Source organism: Molossus molossus, unplaced genomic scaffold (assembly GCF_014108415.1).
Source record: "Molossus molossus isolate mMolMol1 unplaced genomic scaffold, mMolMol1.p scaffold_m16_p_12, whole genome shotgun sequence".
NCBI lineage: Eukaryota > Metazoa > Chordata > Mammalia > Chiroptera > Molossidae > Molossus > Molossus molossus.
Window position 1 is genome coordinate 73,298,856 of NW_023425347.1, and position 23,151 is coordinate 73,322,006.

At 45.6% G+C, this 23,151-nt stretch overlaps 3 protein-coding genes across 5 annotated transcripts in view; 1 reads left to right on the plus strand and 2 right to left on the minus strand.

The window, feature by feature from the left end:
• The window catches only part of CFAP57 (cilia and flagella associated protein 57), a 55,354-nt gene extending 50,727 nt beyond the window's left edge, over positions 1-4,627 (minus strand). The window contains exons 1-3 of the mRNA XM_036255717.1: positions 4,554-4,627; positions 4,135-4,310; positions 585-901 (exon numbers count right to left, since the gene is read on the minus strand). Of these exons, the coding sequence (XP_036111610.1) occupies positions 585-901; positions 4,135-4,291 (474 nt within the window). The 5' untranslated portion in view covers positions 4,292-4,310; positions 4,554-4,627. The remainder of the gene's footprint in view (positions 1-584; positions 902-4,134; positions 4,311-4,553) is intronic.
• Positions 4,628-4,728: 101 nt separating this feature from the next.
• EBNA1BP2 (EBNA1 binding protein 2) lies at positions 4,729-11,834 on the plus strand. The gene is made up of 9 exons (XM_036255719.1): positions 4,729-4,960; positions 5,041-5,124; positions 5,358-5,527; positions 6,033-6,156; positions 7,716-7,805; positions 9,368-9,443; positions 9,666-9,768; positions 11,371-11,533; positions 11,679-11,834. Exons 1-9 carry the CDS (start codon positions 4,895-4,897, stop codon positions 11,727-11,729), a joined length of 927 nt encoding a protein of 308 aa, XP_036111612.1. The 5' UTR covers positions 4,729-4,894; the 3' UTR covers positions 11,730-11,834.
• Positions 11,835-15,578: 3,744 nt separating this feature from the next.
• Positions 15,579-22,791, minus strand: FAM183A (family with sequence similarity 183 member A). 3 transcript variants are annotated; one of them, XR_004958932.1, is made up of 5 exons: positions 22,544-22,644; positions 21,959-22,071; positions 20,003-20,062; positions 17,913-17,981; positions 15,668-15,800 (listed from the first exon to the last, which is right to left on the minus strand). XR_004958932.1 is itself a non-coding variant. In XM_036256730.1 (4 exons), the coding sequence occupies exons 1-4, from the start codon at positions 22,674-22,676 to the stop codon at positions 15,658-15,660; spliced, it is 408 nt and encodes a 135-aa protein (XP_036112623.1). In that variant the 5' UTR covers positions 22,677-22,791; the 3' UTR covers positions 15,579-15,657. The 3 variants fall into 3 exon arrangements, 2 of the variants coding, with proteins under 2 accessions (XP_036112623.1, XP_036112624.1); XM_036256730.1 differs by lacking the exon at positions 21,959-22,071 and having other exon boundaries at positions 15,579-15,768; positions 17,913-18,016; positions 22,544-22,791; XM_036256731.1 differs by lacking the exons at positions 20,003-20,062; positions 21,959-22,071 and having other exon boundaries at positions 15,579-15,768; positions 17,913-18,016; positions 22,544-22,791.
• Between the last annotated feature and the right edge of the window lie 360 nt (positions 22,792-23,151).

Genomic DNA, 23,151 nt, shown 5'->3' on the forward strand with positions numbered 1-23,151 from the left:
CTGAGTTCCTGAAAACCTAGACTGGGTTGACTGCATCGAGAGAAAACTCCTTGGGACCCACTGCCTAACAGTGAACCAGCTTCCTAACAGGTGCTCTTTATTTTGCCTTCACACCACAATAGAAAACTCTGTTCCCCACATAACTGCAATATCATTGACAGTTCTTCAACATCTACCACTTCATACCACATCCCTGAAATCTTCCCACTGCCTCATAATGCTGCTGGAAAGAGGCCAGAACCAAAGAGAGAGAGCAAGTTTGATCAATTCACCTCTGAGTCTGACCTGAGACCAGAAAGCAGTTCTAGGCCAGAGTAAAGGAGACAGGCACTGGAGTCATGACTCCTGGCCTGCCATTCACTACCTCTGGGACCTTAGGTGAGTAACTTAACCTCCTGGGGCCTCAGTTCACTTGTCAGTATGTTAGGGATAATAATTATACATAACATATGATTGTGTGAGACTAAATTTTAAAGTGCATATTGAGAGATTAGCACTGCTCCTAGTACATAGAAAGCATTCAATAAAAGACAGCTTGTACTATTTTTTATAATTCGCACGATACTTGTTATGCTGGGAGGTACCTGGTAGACAGTGTTGTTCTGAGAGTCGATTTTAATAATGGCCATTACTTTCTGTTTTTCCCACAGCCAATAGACAAGGTTGGACTCTGGAGGTGATGTTTGAGTCAACAAGTATTTGGAGTCTGGAGAAAAAGCCATGCTAGTAAATTTCTGAACTGGAAAGTCAAAATTATTAAGGATTTTGCGCTTCCGGCAAGGGATGGATGACAGTTCATAAATGGTGATGACAGGTTTTTCTTGCACCATCTCGGACATAGCGAGGTATCGCCGATTGGGACTGATGGACAAGGCTAACATGGCTTGACTCTTGTCTGAGCCTGCAAACAAGTAAAAGGGAATAATAAGGGTAGATCAACAAGATTCAACGTGAACCAGACACAGTGGTAGATACTGCTGACACAATAGGAGAAAAGTGCAGAAATAAGTAACTGTCAACCCATGAAGCTCCTTGGTACAACTATGTCTGGGGTATTAGGAAAATGACTAGAATGGGCGCCTCCCTGAGGCCAAGGTGAAAGGAGAAGTCTGGGATTGATTCCCGAAGGAGGACAATGTGGGGCAGGGAGGGGAGTGGAGCAGGTGGCAGGAAGAGCAAAGGTATGGATGTGAGAAAGTGGAATATTACTGGAGCATTGCATGTGAGCCAGGGGTGGTCACAGATTGGTCTAGAGGGGTGGAATAGGGTCAGATCACATGAGCCTTTATGTCCTGAGTGGGCAGCACTCAATACTCTCCCTCTGCTTCCAAGGCTGGGATGCTAACTACTGGATTCCTCAGGCCCCCTCACAGGTAAGTGATCTGTGTGACATTCTGGCCATGAAAGAGATGCAGAAGTTTGCTGGGCTGGCTTTCGGGTAACATTTGTTCTTTCTTGAAAACCAGGGGTGGATGCATTCTGTCCCCCTTTCCCTGGAATATAGATGATATCTGGAGATACAGCAGTCATCTTGCAACCATGAAGTAATGAGCATGAGAATGAAAGCTATGGTCCTCTATATAGCAGCACCTGAGGCAAAGATCAAAGTACAAATACTTTATCTCGGAAATGCAACCAGGGCCACATCATGATTTTCATGGGCCCTAGGTACTATTGCTTTCAGAAGCCCCTTCCTTCATTAAAGAATGTTAAAAAGTATATTTTGTGATTGTATTGATATAAAGAGAAAGATATCCAGGCTGGATTCATTATGGTATATTCATTATTATTATTATTATTATTATTATTATTATTTTTTATCCTCACCCAAGGACATTTTTCCATTTTTTGTTCAGGTAGAGTGGGAGGGAGAGAGAGGAACAGAGAGAGAGAGAGAAACATCGATGTGAAAGGAACACATCGAGTGGCTGCCACCCGCACGACTGACCAGAGCTGGGGACAAACTGCAACCAAGGTACATGCCCTTAGCGGGAACCGAACCCGGGTCTCTCAGGACCGCAGGCCAATGCTCTAACCGCTGAGTCAAACCGGCCAGGGCTATTCATTATTATTATATTAATTTTTCTTGGTTTTAAAATAAGTTAAAATTAAAACACGTTCTTGGGTCCCTAAATATATCATGGGCCCTAGACCCCGTGCCTACCGTGCTTTGTGGGTAAGTCCTCTATCTCAGTTAACAGCAACTCCATCCTTCTGGTTAATCAGGTCAAAAACCTTGCTTTTTCTTTTTCTCTTCCACCTTACCTCAGGTCTCTGACAAAATCTGTCACCTCCGCTTTCAAAATATATCCAAGATTTGATCTCTTCTCACCATTGCTATTACCTACAGTCTGCTCCTTGGCATCGTTTTGTCTCACCTGGGTTATAGCAATAGTTTATCAACTGGTCTCCTACTTCCTCCCTTGCTCCTCCTGAAATCTATTCTCTATAGTGGCCAGAAGGAATCTGTTGAAACATAAATCAGATCATGCTACTCTCTCTGCTTAGAATCCCCCATGACTTCTCATTTCACTCAGAGGAAGAGACCTACAAAGCCCTGTGTGATGTTGCTCCCATTAGTTCTCTGCCTCACCTCTCGCTCCCTGCCCCTCCATTTCTCCACTCCAGCCACATTAGCCTCTCTCTGTTCCCCTAACACAATAAGCACCTTCCTAACTCAGGGCCTCAAATGTGAGAGACGAAAGTACAAAACATAAAAAAAATAATATAGGATCATATATTAATAATCTTGGGTTAGGGAACAATTCCTGAACAAGACACAAGAGGAAAAGGTTAGTGAACTTCATTAAAACTAAGAATTTCTATCAGGATACCATAAATAAAGGAAAAACACAAGCCCCCAAATGAGAGAAATTATATATATATGTGTGTATATATATGTGTGTGTGTGTGTGTGTGTGTGTGTATATACATATATATGATAAAGGACTGGCATACAGAATATAGATAGCGTACCGACAAGTCAATAGGAAAATTACCCCCAAAATCCTATAGAAAAATGGGTAAAAGACATAAATATGGCATTTCACAGAAGACTAACAGGAATAGCCATAAACACGTGAAAAAAAATTCATCCTTATTAGTAATAGAGAAATGCACACTAATGCCAATAAGATACCCTTTTCTCAATCACTAGATTAGCAAAAATTAGGAAGTTGGATGATACCAACTTGGTAAGAGTTGGTGAGGTTGTGGAGGAATGGCAAGTCTCATGTACTCCTGATGGGAATGTAAATTGGTACTACCATATTACCCAGTAATTTTTGTCCTGGTTGTGTACCCTGGAGAATCTCTGCAAAAGTGGACAAGAATACATGAATGCAAGAAATGTTATACTGGTGTGATTTGTAATAGCAAAAACTGTTGTTCCCCAAATGTCCATTGACACCGGAATGAATAGATGTACTTGAGACATTAGAGTCATAGCATGGAACACTATTTAGCATAAAATGAACTCAAGATGCATGTAATATCTATGAAGATGCATGATCTCAAAAGCATGGTGTCGAACAAAAGAAGCAAGTCATAGAATACATATACTATGATTCCATTTATATAAAGTTAGTAAATAGCAAAAACAAACTATATCTTACATGGGGTTACACATATATGGTAAAACCACATACAAGAAAGAGTGGAAAAAAGGAATAAGTGATTAAGTTGTGAAAATTATGTATATCATCAACAGGACCAATGTGAACAAAAAAACAAATGTAACATTATACAAATGGTTATATTTGTGACTTGGGATAAAATCTCCAGGGTCTTCACCATACATGAATTCAAAAGATACTGGAAGGAGGGTGGTGTGCTCTGGAAAACTGTTTAGACAGCTCAAAAAGTGGCCCTGTTGATGACAAAGAAAATGAAATAGAAGAAGTATGAAAAGAAGATCTTTAAAATAATATTTTCCATTAAAGCACAGTGAAAAAAGTAATTTTAAGTTAACAGTATTTTGCATGTAATGCAAGTAGACATACATTTTTTTCTACATTTAGACAACTATACGTTTATTCAAGTTGACCAAAAAAACTTTCCTTTCAATTGTCATGTTGGAATTCTGAGGTTATATTGCCACATAAAGTTAATGTGTCAGGATGGAAACGGTTTTACCTGGAATGAACTTTTGCCATTTCTGATCCATATTGTACTTCACACAGTAATTTCCTGAAGGAAATATAATGATCTGCTCATCGAAGAAGAAGATATTGTTGGCCACATGGGAGCGAAGACCAAAAGCACGCAGGGACTGTGCTACCACGGTCGACATGGTCCCTGGCCAATCAGTTCTGTGAAGACCGAGTGCAGCAGGTGAGGTGGAGAAGCGCAACGCCCCGCCCCGCCCCGCCCCGCCCCCCCCCCCCCGCCCCGCCCCGCCCGGGACACGCCCCCGCCCCCGCCCCGGAGTCCTGCTCAGTCTCATCCCCTCAGCGCCCCTCACCCTCACCCCGCCGCCGCTCCTGCTTCTCCCCGCTCCTTTGCACGCTCTCGGCTTCCTGCTCCCCCGGACAACCCCGGGTGTCCCCTCCCACCTTTTGCTTCTCCTCTCCGAGTCACCAGACCACAACCACACGAGTATCCAGAGGTAGGATTCCTACCGATCCCAAGCAACTCGGGCACTTTCAGACGCCGGAGCGGTTCCTATAGCAACGGGAAAGCGGAAGTGTGGGGCAGCGGCCGGAAGCGGAAGTCCGAGCAAGGAGCTCAGCAGCAGCAGTGGGTGGTAGGCCCTGGAGCGGCTCGGTACACGTGGAGCCGCGGGGTGTGGGTAGGGGCCGAAGGCAGGCGCAGCGGCGAGAGGCGCCCTTCTCCAGCCGCGCGGGCCCGGGCACACCCCGCTTCCCTGGCAGCTGTCGGACGGGCGCGCTGCGAGATGGACACTCCCCTGCCCTCAGGCTCGGATTCGGATTCTGAAGACTCGCTGGTCACCGACCGAGAGGTAGGTGTCGCAGAGCCCGCGCGGCTGGGCGCGGGGGACGGCCTGACTCCCCTGGTACTGACGCCGAGCGTGCCCCGCAGTTGCAGGATGCGTTTTCCCGAGGGCTCCTGAAGCCAGGCCTCAATGTCGTGCTAGCAGGCCCGAAAAAAGCCGTGAACGACGTGGTGAGCTTGGGCGCTGGGTCGGGGGCCCTCGGACGGGAGAGGAGCACAAGAAACCGTTGTGCTTGGGTGGCTGAGTGCTTTTCCCAGGAAGGACGCAACCTGCGCGTTGTCGAGCGCGTCCGTTCCCCCTGGGGAATGGGGGTTACTACCTTGTCGGTTGGCCCAGCACCCTGGGCTTGGGAGAGACATAGGAAGGGTTCCCTGCTTAGGAGCTTAGTGTCTGAATTTCTTAGAATGGCCTGAAGCAGTGTTTGGCAGAATTCAAGCGGGATCTGGAGTGGGTGGAAAGGCTTGATGTCACCCTCAGTCCTGTGCCAGAAATCAGTGGACCTCAGTCTTCACCTCAGAACAAGGATCAGAAGGCTGTTGATCCAGAAGATGATTTCCAGCGGGAGATGAACTTGTATGTTTGTTTTCAAATGTGGGCCCCTGTGCTTCAAGGGTGGGGAGGGGGGAGATAGTGAGCCTGTACTGCTAAGAAGTTAAAGTAAGTCTGGGAGCAGGGAGGAAGTCTTCTTTTGACTAAAAAGAGCTCAAGTTTATTTGTGCGTGTGTACACATTCAATTATTAGAACAAAAGTTTTCTTATGGAAGGTACTTACATAGACTGTCGTAGCAACTACACACGAATTCATAATTGGCACTAGTTTGTAAATTGATAGGTGCTTTTAGAGTGGTCATATTCTTAAACTACTAATTTATTTTCAGCAGTACTCCTCGCCTCCCATTTTAAAAGCGCGTACAGTTAAATTTCTTCCAGATACCAAGTTTTAGTACAGTATTTGTGTGTGTGTGTCTTCTGGGTTCAGATGTTGGGAGTCCTGACCTTGGCTAACTCATGAGAGGTAGTGAGAAGGAATGCAAGGCCCTGCTGCTTAGCTTATTGACACTTCGTCCTGTACCTTCAGCTACCGCCAGGCCCAGGCCGCAGTGCTTGCAGTTTTACCACGCCTCCATCAGCTCAAAGTCCCTACCAAGCGGCCCACTGATTATTTCGCTGAGATGGCCAAGTCTGATCAGCAGATGCAGAAGGTAAGATTTTTTTTTTTTTTTCGGGAAAGCTGAGGCTTTATACTTTTGAGTATATTTATATGGCTAATCTATAATGTTTTTTAAAAAATGACTAAGCTTAATAATAGGGAACTGGTTGTCAGAGGACAATTATTATCTCTGTTGTCTACTTCAGACTCATGCCAGTCACCACCAGTTAGGTAAATATAAGGATGACTTTCCTAATTTGAACAATTAAGGGGAGGAAATGTATTGGAAGAAGTGTGGTCCCCAAGCTGAAGGTGGCCTTTTGCATTTCCTAGCTGGCATGATTATGACACAGTGTGTAGAAAAAAATACAAATCTTGTCCTGTTATTGCCAGAGGGTAGTGCTACAGCTTGTACGCAATTCATTTTCTCTGGGCTTTGGTTTTCCTTTCTGTAAAATGAGGGATTCGTAGATGGCCCAGATGTAGTATAATTTAGAGTTAGGTAGAACTTATTTAACTTTGGGAGGAAGACAATTACCAAAATCTAATCCAAGATGTATTGAAATAGTTCCCTTGGGTCTCAAGCTGGATTTTAGAGAGCTCTTGTCTTGGTGGTACTTAGGGAAGCTAATTTAGAGATGAGCCCACACACAGCTTTGTACATTCACACTGACAACTGCTCACCCTTTAACCGAAACGCGTATGTTTAATGGAAAAGGCGAGGTGCCTGATATCTGCTGGAGTTCTTAATGTGTATCTGGTATATTGGAGAAGGGAACTAGGGCTGCATGCTGGTTTAACTTCAGTCTGCAGACAGTAAGAATGGGCAGAAGTTAGTTTCTCTTGGCAAAACTGCAAGCAGGCAGCTTTGTATAATGGAACAAATGGTGTACTAGGCGTGGGAAGGTTGCTTTCAAGTTCTAGCTCCACCTCTGATATGTTTAGTATCTTGGACAAAGTGCTCCGTCTTTGGGCTGTGTTGTCCTCATGTGTAAAACCTGAGTCTCAGAACAGATGATTTATAAGGTTCCTTTAAGCTCCATAGTTTATGTTATAACCCAGTAATTCTCCATCTGCTAGAAGAAGGAACCTCTCCTGGGTTCCTTGAACCTGAGTTGTTTTTGCAAAAATTCTTGAAGAGGAAGGTAAGCATCAGCCATGACCACAAGGGTATTGACCATGAGCTTAACTAATCAGGAGATGCTAGACAGGGGCAATGTGAACTTAATCAGGAGAATGAGACATTCAAGGCTGGGGTCTAATAAATGTTAAGAAATATAAAATAAACAACTTGCGCAGCTACTAACTGCTGATATTCACTTCTGTACACGTAGCTTGCTTGCTCTGCTAAACTCTTGAGTAACCCCTGTCCTATATAAGCAACCCTCCCCCTGAGCTTGGGGCTGCAGTTCTCTGTGTAGGTTGGCTGCAGTCCCTGTGCAGGTAATAAAGCTCCTAATATTCAAAATTACTTGGTGTCCAAGTGAGGTTGATTCTCCTGGGTTACAACAGTTTACAGAACAGAGAATATCTGTTTTCTGCTCAAGTGCACCCAAAATAGCAGTCATCCCAGATTCAAATGACCTAAGCTGACAACATTTTGTGTTTTAGATTCGACAGAAGCTGCAGGCTAAACAGGCCGCCATGGAGAAGTCGGAAAAGGCTAAGCAGCTCCGAGCGCTTAGGAAATATGGAAAGAAGGTGAGAAGTGGCAGTGGGGAAAGAATGAGGCCGGGTGTGTTTGTCAGGCCAGATTGCCGTGGTCCGATTTGGTTCCATGACCCATATGTATTTGATCATGAGTTTCTTATCTCATAGTGGGTGTGTGTGCTAGTGTTCGTGAGCACAATCTCTCCATGATGCCAGTGTGTTACCAGTAGTGTGGTAACTATAGGAAGTCGTTTACCTCTCCAGTGTGCAGTGAAGAGTTGGGGGTCCAGAGGAGTGGTTTCCAAACCTCATCTCACAGAATCACCTGGGGAAATTTTTCAAAACAGATTTCTAGGCTTCCGTATCTCTGGGAATCAGTGTACATTTTCTTCCCTTCCTCCAAAAGCTTCTCAGATGATCACTGGCCTCGAAGACTGTACAGTCCTTGAAGGAATCATTGATTGTCATTCAATCACAGAGAGAGAAAAATGGCACCTGTGAGTTCTAATGTAAAACCAGAACAGGCATACCATGAAACTTGTTTTTGGTTTGTCTTCTTTGTTTCTTGGTCACTTAAGAAGATGACAGGAATTAAAGTAAGGAGGTTCAGCATGGTTGTTAAGACTTTGTCCATATTTCGCACGTAAACATGATCTGGGGTGTTGAACCGCTGTCCTCATTTGGAATCATTTCACCGATAGATCCTCAGTGGGTTAAGATTAAATTAGCATCCGGTTCTCTGTAGATGGGCAGCTGTGGAGTTATTGGATTGATCTGGTAGTTGATGGCTAAGATCAACTAAAAAACATAGGCAATTGGTTTAACATAACTTAAATGATCAAAAGCAGAGAAAAATTCAGCCAGGCCAATTAATTAGCTCACTCTTTCTAATTTGAGGAAATCTCAGGGCACTGCTTCTGGACTGGGGATGATTTTGCTTTCCAGGGACTTGGGGGCAATATTGGAGACATTTTTGGTTGCCTCATCTTGGTGAGAGTGTGCAACTGCATCTGGTGGGTAGAGGATAGGGAGGCTGCTAAACATCCCATAATGCCCAGGGCAGGCCATGCACCCCACAACAGAGAGTTATCTTGTTCGAACTGTCAGTAGTGTTGAGATTGAGAAACCAGCCTTGGAGTAAAGCATCTCCTTTTGTCCTTAAAGTTTCTTTTCTTGATTTTGGGGGAGATTGTTTTTCTGTGAACACTTTCATGCTTGGTAACAGTGGGTTAGGTATTTAATTGGTCCAGATACAGTTAACAGGGAGAACTGGAGGTGGACCTAAGCATGACTGGCTCCAGTTTTGTAGGCAGGATTGTGCAACGGGGGAGGAGCACAGACTGCTCCGGGAGAATCTCAGCTCTGCACTTGCCTGCTGCGTGGCTGGGGCAAGACCTAACCTTTCTGTGCTTCCATTTCGGGGATGCTAAGAATTTCTGCCTCACTGGGTTATTGAGAAGCTAACAGAGAATGTCCTTCCAGCCTTCGCATAGTTTTGGCACACAGTAAATGTTCAGTGGTGGTGGTATTATCACAGTGTCGATACTGGTAGAATATAGACACTTGTAGTGATGGTTTGGAATGGGAGTAACAAGCCTGTGTCCATGTCCCAGGTGCAAACAGAGGTTCTTCAGAAGAGGCAGCAGGAGAAAGCACACATGATGAATGCCATTAAGAAGTATCAGAAAGGTCAGTATTTCTCTGTCCTGAGGATATAGGGAGCAGGGTCCCTGCTAATTCTAGCACCTAGCGCTCTGGAGCCTTGATTGATTTGGAATTGTTGGACCTAAGGTTCGGGAGTGGGGAATAAGACGTGCTTCTTAAAATCATTTCAGTAAGCAGCAATCTTCTTTTGAAGTTTAAGCTTTTCTTAAATTGCAATGGCGCTGAACAAATACATTTCACTCCTAGGCTTCTCTGATAAACTGGATTTCCTTGACGGAGATCAGAAGCCTGTTGCACGGGGCTCGAAGGAAGGAGCTAAAGGAACTAAAGGCCAGCAGATGAAGAAGGGGTATGAAGTGTTTGGTTTTGTTTGTCCTGTGGTGTGTGCTGGGCAGCAGTTCATGGGAATGGCAGGGCCTGCCGTATGGAACAGCCTCGGGGTTCCGAGTGCCGCTGCTCCGTGTGGCCAAGACTTACCAGGCTATGCGATGGTCCTTTTAGCCTATCAGTCTTTGAAGATTCAAGTAAGGTGATTTAGGGATTTGGCAGGTTTGAATGAATGTTTAGTAAAACAGTGTGATGGTTAGAGTGCAGGTCGGGGTTCAGATCCAGACTCTGCCCTCATTGGGAGGGTAGCCATGAAAACAAGAAAATCATTATGTGCCTCATAGTATTATAAAGATTAAAAGGGATAATGTTGGGTCTTTCGTTTTTTTTTAGTTCACCTTTACGCATTCCTGGACACCAGGCCTAGGGTGATGATCATTTCTGTGTAATGTAGTGAGTGCTATGATGAGGCATTTGGGGAGTAGTATGGAGGCAACTTTGTAGAAATATCTGACCCAGTTTGGGGATCAGGGTCTGGGATGGCTTCCTGGAGGAAGGTCCCACCTGAGCTTAGTCTAAAGGGTGAGTAAGAATTAACCAGGAGAATAGGAGAGATGCAGGTTTGGGGAGTACAGACGAACATGAATGAGCAAAAGCTTAGAGGTGAGAACAGCAGGTGTGTGTGTGCGGAAGAGCCGCATTTGCAACCACTGGGAGTACGGTGTGTGGCAAGGAGTGGTGAGATGTAGCTGGAGGGGACCGGGCCGAGTCACAGAGGTGGAGTTGGTCTGCCTTGTTGAGAAGCCTGGGTTTTATCCATTAGGCAGTGGGGAGACACTGATGGGCTTTACTCAAAATAATGTGCAGGTCATATTCAGGCTTTAAAAAGTTACAGTGTAATTCTTGTGTAAATGATAGACTTGAGGGAGGCAGGGAAATTAATTCGGGGACCACTGAAGTCAGATGAGCACTAATAATGACCTGAAAGTAGTCATGGGGATAAAGAGGAGAAAATAGATCCAAAGAATAGTCAGAGCTCAGTTAGTAGGATTCAGTCATTGAATTGGGTATAGAGGGTGAAAGAAGAAGAATCAAGGCTGACTCCCAGGTTTTGGTTCACCTTTGGTTTTAGTCTGGTGTCCGGGTGGATGGCAGTACCACCAGCCTCTTTAGGGCACATGTACTGGAAGTGAAACCAGACTGGGAAGGGAGAGGACGTGTGATTTTGGAATGCCGAATCTGAGATTCCTGTGGGGTGATCAGTTTTAAGATTTATTACATTTGAATGTTAACTGCATGTGTATATCCCCAAGAGGAATAGAAACAACTGAGGATGATTGAGGACGTTTTAGTTAAAATAGAAAGCTTTTCAAAGATAAGTGGGGAGCCACACAATCTATGTGGACTCTCTTCTGGTCCTTGCTTATTGCTTTCCTGCTCTGGTGGTTACCCTGTGAAAGGTGAGCTTGTTGGGAGTTTTGTGAGTAGGAATGTGGGGCCAAGATGCGATTCCAGGAGCAATAGTGTCCACTTGCAGCCAGAAGACTGGGGGTATTGTTGGGCCATAAGATTCATCACAATTTGCATGGCTGAGGGTTACCTGTAAAACTGCTTTTTTCCCCAGTCCCAATGCCAAACGACGCTATAAAAACCAGAAGTTTGGGTTTGGTGGTAAGAAGAAAGGCTCCAAGTGGAACACTCGTGACAGCTACGATGATGTATCCAGCTTCCGGGCCAAGACAGCTCACGGCAAGGGCCTCAAGAGGCCTGGGAAGAAAGGATCAAATGTAAGTGGGCCTGGGGACCCGGTGAGGGGTTGGGTCAGCCCCCCTCTCCCAACCCACACGCTCCCTTTCTCTCCCTGTGCATCCTGATCATGGGGCAGAAGGCCAAGCTGCTATGTGACCGCATGTGGTATTTCTTTTTCTGTAGAAGAGACCTGGAAAACGGACAAGAGAGAAAATGAAGAGCAGAACACGCTAAGCAGCATCTCCCAGAAGGATGAAGACTTGGGATTTCACAGTACAGTTGGATCCGTTATGTTGGTTTCTTTTTGTAAAAAAATTTTTTCAATAAACAAAAAAATTCTCGAAGCATATACCCTTGGGTGAAAAGTCAGTTAAGACTAAAAGATTTAGAAGTTACTTTTACATATTAAATAATACTTGTATTTATTGAAATAATTTAGACACTGAGTCTAAATTGTCTTCCTTTTATGATAGATGAAGATTTAACACCCACCCAATTCCTCTTCCCCACCTTTGCCAAATAGTTATATCATGATTTGAGATAAATCAGTTATCTATTTATATCATTAATATCCTTTTTTAAAAATGTTTTCTTTATTGCTTTTATTTTATTTTATTTTTTTTTATCCTCACCCGAGGACATTCTTCCATTCTTTGTACAGATAGAGTGGGAGGGAGAGAGAGGAAGAGAGAGAGAGAGAGAGAAACATCGATGTGAAAGGGACACATCGAGTGGCTGCCACCCGCACGACCAACCAGGGCCGGGGACAAACTGCAACCGAGGTACGTGCCCTTAGCGGGAACTGAACCCGGGTCTCTCAGGACCGCAGGCCAACGCTCTAACCGCTGAGCCAAACTGGCCAGGGCTTCTTTATTGCTTTTAGAGAGAGGAAGGGAGAGGGAGAGATACATCGATGAGAGAGAACATCTGTCGGCCACCTCCTGCATGCCCCCCAACTGGGGATTTGGCCTACAACCTGGGCATGTATCCTGACCTGACCGGGAATCGAACTGGCGACCTCTTGGTGCATGGGTCAACGCTCAACCACTGAGCTACACCAGCCGGGCTCATTAATATCCTTTAAATAGCAATCACTGGAGAGCTAGATGAACTATGATAATATTTCCTTTGTGGTACAGTTTTTGTTTTTTCTTGGGTTGTTACCTTATATTTTTCTGTGAGCCTACTTTTCCTTCTGTATCATTTTCTAGACGTTTCATCATTTCATCCATATAGCATTCCTGCTGTAACCTAGGTCTGTCATACAGCTGTCACCTTTTCTTTTTTCTAGACCGTGTAGGTTGGATCCATATTCTCTGGATCCCATACTTTCCTCTGTCTTAGCCTATGCCTCCTTTTGCTCTGTACCATTTTCTAGTATCTTCCTAAGAAAGGGAACATGGGAGGCGAATGTCTCATCTCTGTGCACTTTTTGAATTGCCTTTGATTTGGCGGGTGCGGGTCGCCAAGAATGTGCAGGCGTGTTCTTTGTCTGTGGCCTCCGGTGTTGCCACTGAGAAAGAAGCTTGTGCCTTTCCAGGTCTCATTCCTGTCCTGGAAGCCTGTCTTCTCCATCACCTGAAGTGCCCTGAGGCCATGCCTTGATGGGTGCCTGTTTTTATTCTTTGACCAGGGTGTTTAGAAGAATGTGAGGTCTTCAGTGCTAATGCATTTTGTATCGGCTGGCTTCTATTTCCTTTGTTCTCATTCTGCAATTTCTGTTAGTCAGATGTTGAAATCTGATGGTCTTCTAAGTTTGTGTTGTATTGAAGTTCTACTCTGGGGAAGATTTCTTTGGCTCTTTTTTCAAATAGTTTTATTGAATACTTATTTTAGCTCTCATTTTTCACTTTATAACTGAGTGTTTGTTTTCTGATCAAACCTTCTCACATCATTTACTCTCACTCTGTAGATGTGGTCTCCAGTCATCTCTCTGCGTCTGAATTACAGTTTGGGTTTTGAAAAGAGGTTTCTTCTGTTCCCTTCATTCTACAACCTCGGGATTCCCCTGAACTCCATTCTGCATTTGCACTTCCCTTTTTTATGTAGTACAAAAAGAATTAATTTAGCTTTTGTAAATGAATTTCACATGAAATTCTGAGCAAAAGTCATAGTTTCAGAAGACAAAAATATTTCCTGACCTGTTTTTGACTGTACAATATTAGCAAATGGGGCAAAGCATCGTGTTTCAAATCAGGAGCCTTAGAAGTAGAGACTTGAATTCTATTTTGGAAGATCCTGAGGGTTTTATGAAAGGAGAGCCCAGGCCAGCAGCATTTCAGAGGTGAGGCCGGAAGTAACTTATTGCTGCTACGTGCATTCCAGCCCTCAAGGTGTAGTCGGTGCAGGCACTATTCCTCCTGTTCTTTCAAACACCATTTCCTGCATTGCAAGGTAGCAGCCTAGCAGTTCCCAGTACCCAGCACAGGCTGTCCTTGGTTGGCTCAGTTCCAACAGTGGGGTTTCAGTTATTAGGTGCAGTTAAGTAACAGCAGTTTCTCAACAACACTGTTCAAGTTTCAGTTGTCAAAGTATTGTTAACTGTTTGCAGAACATAGAAACTTTTCTATTAGCCTTTCAGTCCGCAAATCACTACATGAATTGCACATAAGATGCATAATGATTTCCAAGGCTCTAGGTGATTGGTCCACTGCACAGACAGCAACGTGTGTAATCGTGGTGCCTCCGTGTCGCCCAGCAATGAACCTACGTGGCACTTTACAAAAGCAGATAATTGAGAGAATTGATGAACAAAGATGTAAGTACAGTCAAGAAATGAAAAGTGATAAGGCCAGAAGCAGAATCTGAAGAGCAAGCAAATGGAGTTGAAGTCAGCTGAGGTGGGCATGGTGATGCCACTGTCATTCCAGAGGGTCGCTGTGCAGCCAGAGGACTTATGGGCATAATGAGGAAAGTGATGAAGAGCATGAAGACTTCCCAGGTCCCAGAGTGACACTGGCAAAAATATCACTTAAGGGACCCTAGGAGATACTTTGTCACATTGGAAGTAAAAGTGATAAAATGTTGGAAGCTAATCCAGATTTAGAAACAAGCAAGGGGATTTGCTGAGGTGTAGAAACGATGCCTGCTCCATGTCATGTACAAGAAAAAGCAGGCACGCACTTTTTTATAGGAAACTTGATTCTCGGTGTTATAGCAAAAGGAGTATTGGCACATTTCTAGGTTCCCTCATAGTCATTAATAATTAGTCCATAATGACATTCTATGAAAATGTCTCCCAAGGGCAGGCCACTCGTGTTTGCAGGCTTTCACTCGATGCTGTGAGGTTCCGAACACAGGAGCGATTCAGTACACGGCTTCCTTCCCGCCTGACTGCAGCACCAAGTGGGAGAGAAGTAGGGCAAGGTAGGGTGGGGGGTGCGAGGAGCTTTCATGCCCTCCCTGGGTGCACCGCTCTCCCAACACCGCCGTGTGTTCCCAGACTGCACACTCCCTGGCTCTTTTTTAAAGGACTTTTAAATGGATCTGTGTGTGGGGGGAGGTTGGGGGAGTGTCTTTTCTTTAGAGCTGTTTTATTTTTCCAGAAAGGATTCGATCAGTAATACAAGTGTGGGCTAAGGATTCGCCCTCCCTTCCCACATTTTCATTGTTTTCAGCCTCATTCCTCATTCCTCCCGTGCTTTACTTCGTTTCCTTAAATGCCTGGATGCTGGTGTGTGTGGAGTGGGCCTCCCTGCGGACTCCCTACCAACGTCCACTTTCATTTCCCTGCTTCACACCCCACTCTGTCCGAGGGCCCAGGGAGGGCTGGGCCATAGCCCTGTGCTGAGAGGTGTCCCATTTCGCTAGCATTTTGTGGCTTCCTCCACCCTCTTCCATCAGCTTTCTACTTCTAATTGTCTTCCGTTTCCCTGGTTGCTAATGGTTCTCCCATTCTCTCTTTGTGGACTCATACCTTCTGTGTCCCTTTAATTCCTTTATTAGCATCTGGGAAGGCAGAGGAGATGCTGTTTATACTTAGTCTGCCATCTTGAACTGGACTTCTCCAACTAGTTTATAGGACGAAGGATTTGAACCAGTGGACATGGGCAGAAAGGAGAAATGTGAGACTCTGGATAGAAGTTGAGGCTTTCAGGTATCTTTATTTATCTGGGCAGCACACTCTGGGCATTAAAGACAGGTAGAGATCACTGCTGCCAAACTACTTGTGGAGATCATCTTCTCCCAAGCTCCACATTTTAGCCTTGTACAGAGTGATGTCATTGTAGACCCTGAAGTGATTCAGCCTGTAGTCATCACGTTCTGGGTTGACCTAGACGGGAGATGTGAGTGTCAGAAAGCAGCCTGTGGGGAAAGGAGATCTGGGTGAAGTCGCTGGACCTGAACCTGAATCAGGCCCCACTCTGCTGTTGCGTGTCCCCTGGTTATTTTCTTGCTAAACCCATTTTTGGAAATGAAGACGATGTCATGGATATCAAAAAAGCTGCAAGACTGGATGAGAATATCCTGTGCAAAGTTGCTGCCCTTCCCTTCCCACTGCCTGAGATGGAGGCCTATGGTCTCTTTCCCCGACTGGACTGTGAGCTCCAGGAGGGCAGGTGTCGTGTCTGTTTCAGGCACTGCTTATTCCTGTACCTAGAACAGTAAGCAGCACACAGTAGGGACTCAGTACATATCTGTGAATGAATGAACGAATGTGTTACAGTTACACAGAAAACTGAGTAAGAGTGAAAACTCTGACATGTAAGTCCTATAGAAGCTCCACTGAGCAACTCCACTAAAGGATACACATGCATCACCTTTTACTAGGACACCAGAGGCTGAGCAGTATTTGTAGCATGTGCTTTCCCGGTGTCCTGTTATTGGAGTTGGAGGTTCTCTGCCTGTGCAGGCTGAGGTCCTGCTTGGCGCAGGGAGCCCTAAAAGAAGTTGGGGCTGATCAAGCCTTTTCTGCCTTCTAGCACATCACTCTGAAACTCCAACGTAATTAACTTTTATGTTTGTACAACTAGATGTAAGAGTGTTGGGATCTACTTTCTCACTACGCCACCAGCGCCATCTAGTGGCAATGTCCCCAGTTTATAACGATGACCAATCACGCTTAGCTTATTTGTAGACCCTTCACATCTCCATGGCGGAGAACTGATGCCACAGCCCACAGTCAGTTATCTGCAAGGTCCGCGTGGCCAGGGCAGGGCTGGCCAGGGCAGTCACACCTGTCCCTCCTGTCGGCACGGCACTCCTGCTGTGAGATGTGCTTGTCAAAGATGCAACATTTCCACATGCACACTTTGTACCCATGGGAGCCAGGCTTTTATCAAGAAAATGGAGAACAATGAGCTAAATTATTGTGCTTTGTAATACTTTTAGAAGTTGCCAAATTATCTAACTTGGATGATTTTTAATTCACCTTCACCTTTCCTTCACAACCCTCCTCTTTTTGTTCACTATAAGTGAAGCCCTCCCTGCCTCCATGCACACATCCTCCCCTATTTCCCTTTGAACATTTGTCCCTTCCCCGGCTGTCTACCGGCCTCTCCCTCTTGGACTCAGTCCCTCTGCCGGGTGGAGGGCAGAAGTCCTTAATGGGACTTCAGGAAGAGGCGCCTTCTGAGCTGTCTTGAAGGATAAGCAGGATGTCCCCAAGGAGCGTTGCAGGGGGCCCAAGGCTGGCTGCCGGAGCAGCGCACAGAGAGGTACAAGAAGCTCCGAGACAGCAGAACAGTGTCTCCAGCATCATGTCACCCACAAAATATGCAGATGCACTAAAACCTAGTGTTAAAAAAACACAACATTTTTGGGGAAATGTAGAAGAAAAGTTCATTGTTTTATAACTCGGGATGTTGAAGATTTTCCTGAGCAAGGCACAAAACCCAGGAACAAAATGGCACACTGCCTGCCTCAAAACGAAAACCTTCCATGCGAGGAAAGACATGGCAGGGTTAAAGGACAAGAGTGGCAGAAAGTTCCTCAAGATGTCTATTTAAAGTTGACATTTTTTCCTTTGTAACAGAAGCCCTGTATCATTTAGGGTGATGATGTGCTACAGGCAGTGGGGACCTTCCAATCAAATGAGGCGAGTACTGTTCTGTCATTCCCACTTCACAGGTGAGGGGGCAGAACTTAGAGATGCTCAGTGACATGGCCAAGACCAGCCTACTGATCACTGGTGGAGCAAATTCAGGCAGCACTTACACAGTACTTACCATGTTACAGGCATTGTTCTTGCATCTTACAAATCCTGCCTCATTGATTCCTCATAACCTTATGAGATAGCTACTGTAACATCTCGTTTACACTGAGAAAACTGAGTCATAAAATGCCTTGGTCACTTACTCAGCGTCACACGGCTAGTAAATGGTAGCCAGAGTTCAGAACAGGGAACAGGTCTGTACTCTGCTATCTCAGCCCCCAGCTCTATTGCCTCTGTGCTTCCTAAGTAAAGGAGACACTTACCAAGGGCTCTGAGTACCATCCAATTTCTTGGCTTTCAGTCTGTGTCTCTGGGTATTTCTTCCTGGGTCCCTGGGCAGCATGGTGAATAAGATTCAGAAACTTGTCTGGAGGATGGGGCATGAGTTATACAGAGTCAGTGTTTGGGAACAACATGTGGTCCTGTGCCCTTTTCACTCTGGACACTCATCCTTAGAGGCAGAGCACCTAGGCTCAGAGGCTTGCTTAGGCCTCGTGCCAAGGGTGTATGGTTCCTCCACTCGTTCTTCAACAAATACATGTCCAAGCCAGCCTTGAGGAGGAGGCAGGGGGAAGCACACCACTGCAGGCAGTGAGAACAAAGGCCGGAGGCATGGCTGGGTTTGGACAATGGAGCTGTGGCCCAAAGAGTGAGAAAGAGGCTGAGAGAAGTAAGGTCCAATCCTTCTGCACTGAAACAGGAGGTGGTAACAGGGTGACCTGGCTTTGTAGCTCCACAGCTTAAGGACTTAAAGAATTTTAATTTTTAACTTGTACCTTATCAAATCTCAATATGAGAGAGGCAGTTTGACTCAGAAAGAACCTGGGGTTTGTGGTGAGACATTCCTGGACCTTCCACTACTAGCTTGTCAAGGGGTTTGACTTCTCTGGGCCTCACTTTGCTCATCTGAAAAATGGGAGGCAAATATCCACTCAGCAAGGTGACTAAGAATGGACTAAGGAGTGTGAACAAAGGGCCTGGGCATCCGGCCGAGCTCATCCTTGGCATAAGGGAGCTAGTCATGAATGCCTGCCTGGCTTTCAAGACCTCACCACCTGTTATTTTTCTTACTGCTACAAGTCCCCAGCTCCTATCTTTTAGTCTAGCCAGGCAGGTGTCTTCACTACAGACAAGACCCACCCTTTTTTATCTTTTTATTTTTTTAGAGCCGTACCTTTTTGGGTTATGCTCTTCCGATTAGTTCATGTACTTGTCCATCTCCATTCTGCTGTGTGATCATTCACACTTCCCCTCCCGCAGATGGCCCACCCCATCCTCCTATATGTCCTACATCCTTCCTCCATTGTATTCCACGCTAAGAAAGCAGAGGGGAAGGAGAGCAGCCTTCCAGGAGGGATTAGGCTTTCCATCAAATATTTCTCTTCCTCATTTCCACGTGTGGTCGACGTCCACCTGGATATGCAGCCCTGCCAAACTACTCAGTTCCAGGGCCATGGTCTCTCATTTCTGTGTCTTTCCATATAACTTAGAATGTCCTTCGATGTCACCCTGTCACCACCTCCTTTAAGAAGACTTCCCAAAACTCCACTGCCTGACTCAGGCACCTGTTTTGTAGGCTGTTGCCATACCAGTCCTAGTCTCTAATCTGTCTGTCTTCCTCACTGTGGTATGAGACCCCCCCCACCCCCAGCCCCATCACATAGTACCATCACATAGTGACTATCACTTAGTAATAATGAAAGTAATTATATTAGCCTGCATTTACTGATCACCATGTACCAGATATTATTCTAAGCACCTGAAGTATTTTGTTTAATCCTCACCACAACGCTAAGAGATAAGCTCAGGGAGGTATAAAAATCTTGTCCAGGCCCTGGCCAGGTAGCTCTGTCAGTTAGAGCATCGTCCCTGATACACCAAGGTTGTGGGTTCGATCCCTGGTCAGGGCACATATGAGAATCAACCAAGGAATGCATAAATAAGTAGAACAACAAATTGATGTGGTTTTTATGTTTGCTTGCTTGTTTGTTTTCTCTCTCCCCTCCCACCTTTTAAAAATAAATAATATTATTTAAATCTTGCCCAAAGTCACACAGTTTCTAAGCAGCAGAACCAGGATTTGAACTAAGTATGATCCCAAAACTTATGCTTATAACAGCTAATATTTGATGAATAAATGAATTCAATGTTAAGGTCATTAGAAACATTTTTGTTGGCTTGAAAGTTAAAAAACTGAAAGAGTGGTGGAATATGTCACCCTCTTATGAGTCCAGTTTTCAGATGATCAAAGCAGAGGACTCGTTATGTGCCCCATGGTGAAACTACCCTGAGAGGACTGGGCGGCCATCTGCCTCTGTTCTGTCTCAGTGGTGTTCTCAACACCAGGACCTACCATCTGCAGGTTCCTCCAGGTTATCGTGCCAAGACATGGGCTTTCTGGTGATTGTGTGAACTAGAGAAAAAAATACATCACAAGTTCACATTAAAACACTAATTCCTCATCTTCTCTAAGACCCACCTTAATATTTTCTCAGTGACTATCACATGTCGGGTATTGTGCTGGGCGTGAGGGAATAAGGCCCTTGAGTGTCACTGTCCAGTTTGGTGGCCATAACCACATGTGGCTACTTGAATTTGAATACTTAATAAAATTAAAAATTAATCCCTGAGTCAGTTCAGGCACATTTCAAGTGCTCAGTAGCACATATGGCTACTGGCTACCATTTTGGGCAGCACAGATATAATACATTTTCATCACTGCAGAACATTCTCTGAACATTGCAGAACATTCCTAAGCATTGGTGTTCAGGAATACAGACACAAGGATAGACAGATGGGATCTATACCAAGGAGGCCATATGATAACATAGTGCAGAATCCACAGACATCCACTCAGCTTGTGGTTACTGGTGCACTGGAGACAGGGCTATAAACAGAGAAGGTTCCCACACTCCCTGAACTTCCTATTTGTGGTGACCAACAATATACAAATATATCATTTCAGGTAAATACAAGTGAGATGCAAAACAATAAAGCAGGTTCCGTGGGTAGAGAGTTGATGGTGGGATAAGGGTGGGAGATACATTAGAGAAGAGTCCTGTATAAAGTGAAGGATTGTGCTAGTGAGGAGGATATGGAAAGAATCAAAAAGTGACCCTGGTGAGTTTGCGAAAAGGCCAGAGTGATTCAAGAGTGAGCTAGGTAGACAATGGGAGGAAATGAGCAGAGGCCTGAAAGAACCAGTGGTTTCCAAAGGGATTTTATCTCAAGCTCCTAGTAAAAACTTCTGAACATGCATCCCTACCATTATCAGCATATTAACAAAGCATGATTTCTTTTTTCTACATAAAAGTAAACATAGCCCTGGCCAGTTTGGCTCAGCAGTTAGAGCATCGACCCGCGGACCAAAGAGTCGCAGGTTAGATGCTGGTCTAGGGCACATACCTAGATTGTAGTTCATCCCCGTCCCTGGTCGGGGTCCTGTGAGAGGCAACCAGTCAATGTGTCCCTCTCACGTCAACGTTTCTCTTTCTCTCTCTCCCACTCTATCTGAAGATAAATAGAAAAAAAAATTTCCTCAGATGAGAATTTAAAAAAAGAGTAAACAAATACAAGTTCTAATATTTTCTCACTGTGCTGCAATGGATCATATTAATTATGTTCTCAAGGGGCATGACTTGGGAGAGCAGCACTTTTCCTAGAAAGCCTGAAGGCTGCGGAGGGCTTATTTAAATGGTTAGAATGGACAGAACTTAAACAAAATTGGATATTCATTTGTTTTTCTGAAATTAATGGTTGGGGACTCCATGGAAAACCAGGTTAAATTGTAAGAAAAGTGAAGACATTTACACACACACACACACACACACACAGTAACTATGTGGCTATGCTATTTAGCTTGACTGTTGAAATCATTTCACTATGTATATCAAAACATCATGTAATACACCTTAAATATATACAATTTTTATGTTAAAAATGACATTACACTTTTCTCTACAGAGCTGGGCTGCAGTGAACTAGAGTTAATTTAGTCTAGTCTAGAAGTTGGGGTAGAAGTTCAGGAAGAAGGGACAATGGTTTATAAAGGTAAAGAGGTTGGGAATGACAGGATGTGTTAGGAAATCTGTTTATTTAGATGGCAGGAGAAAAGGGAGCATGTGGCTGATGCAGAGCAGGCACTAAAATATTTCTCAAAGGAAAAGTGTGTGGATGGGGAGGGCAGTAAGGATGAAGCTGGTGGGCAGCAGAGCCAGATCCACAGGGGTCCACAGATCAATTCAAACCTCAGCTCAGAAGCTGTGGGGCCACTGAGGGTTTTGCAGAGGAATGGTAGGATCAAACTCACCTTTTAGCATAGCTCTTGCCAGCAGTGTAAGGGTGGGGGACACTTGGAAGAGAAGAGTAGTTAAGAGCCCATCAGATCAATCCATGAAGAAGTGAGGAGGGCCCTGTTGAGGCCTGGGGATGAGCATGATGGAAAGAGAGGCAGACTCAGGCCCTGACTCTATTACCCCTGAACTTTCCTAAAGTCTAAAACAATTTAGAAGCCTGAAAAACCCCAAACTTTTGCTCATTAGAAACAAACCAAAAACTAGGCAAAACCAAATACATAAAATGCTGCCAAATATAATGATTTCAAACGCAAAATTATAAAAAGCCTTCCAATCTTTTTGCAACAAAAACATTTCAACGCGACTATTTACATATATCTAATATATTTGACGTGATGTGGGGTGAGACTCCCCGCCGCCCCCCATCCCCGCTACAAGTCCTCATTCAGAAGCCCAGGCACCGGGGTGAAGTCAGAAAAGCCTCTCCTACGAAGCTGCGCCCAACCTCGCCTCCCCGGACCCGGACCCGGACCGCGGACCGCTCAGCCTCCCCAGGCCGCCCCCTTCTTTCCCGTCCTCCACCCGGCGGCGCCCCTCACCCTTGCGCAGGGGATTCACGTGATACTGCGTGTAGAGCTTCTGGGTTCGTAGCTCTTTGAGGTACAGTTCCCGCAAGATCTGGTTCTGGTGCACTTCGTCGGGCACCTCCTTTTCCTTCTGCCGTCCGGCCATGGCCTTGCCCGGCTGGGTCAGGCCGGGCTGGCTCAGACCCGGCTTCCTCTCACCGCCTTCCGGCGCCGGCGGAGAGCGGGGCTACCTGCCGTTCTGCGGCCAAGAGGGCCCAGCTGTCTCCAGGCAACAGCGTCCTCCGCTGCCCGCTGCCCGCTGCCCGCCCTCCGGCACGCCCCTTCCCCCTCCCCCCCGCCTCCCAGCACCTCGTTCCAAGCCCCGCCCCTTGGAGCGCTGGACGCCCCGCCCCTTGGAGCGCTGGACGCACCTGCCGCTGCTTCTCTGGACGTAGCCCGGTCACTGGACCGCTCCCTGGATACGGTCGGCAAGGACTCGCCGCGCAGTGGCCGGCTCCGGCGGTAATGAATTTATGACTGGACTTCACCTTGGTCAGTCATTTACTACAACACATTTTGGAAGGTGTCCGAAACCTCTCCCACTTCCGTGAGTCCCCGCCGGCCGCCGCCTGAGCGGCGGC

Coding starts and splice junctions, on each gene's coding strand:
- EBNA1BP2 (XM_036255719.1), top strand. CDS start 4,895: ATGGACACTCCCCTGCCCTCAGGCTCGGATTCGGATTCTGAAGACTCG. Junction 5,125..5,357: donor AAAAAGCCGTGAACGACGTG/GTGAGCTTGGGC, acceptor TGAATTTCTTAG/AATGGCCTGAAGCAGTGTTT. Junction 6,157..7,715: donor CTGATCAGCAGATGCAGAAG/GTAAGATTTTTT, acceptor TTTGTGTTTTAG/ATTCGACAGAAGCTGCAGGC.
- FAM183A (XM_036256730.1), bottom strand. CDS start 22,676: ATGGCCGGACGGCAGAAGGAAAAGGAGGTGCCCGACGAAGTGCACCAG. Junction 20,063..22,543: donor CGTGAATCCCCTGCGCAAGG/GTGAGGGGCGCC, acceptor TTTTTTCTCTAG/TTCACACAATCACCAGAAAG. Junction 18,017..20,002: donor CCTGGAGGAACCTGCAGATG/GTAGGTCCTGGT, acceptor CCCATCCTCCAG/ACAAGTTTCTGAATCTTATT.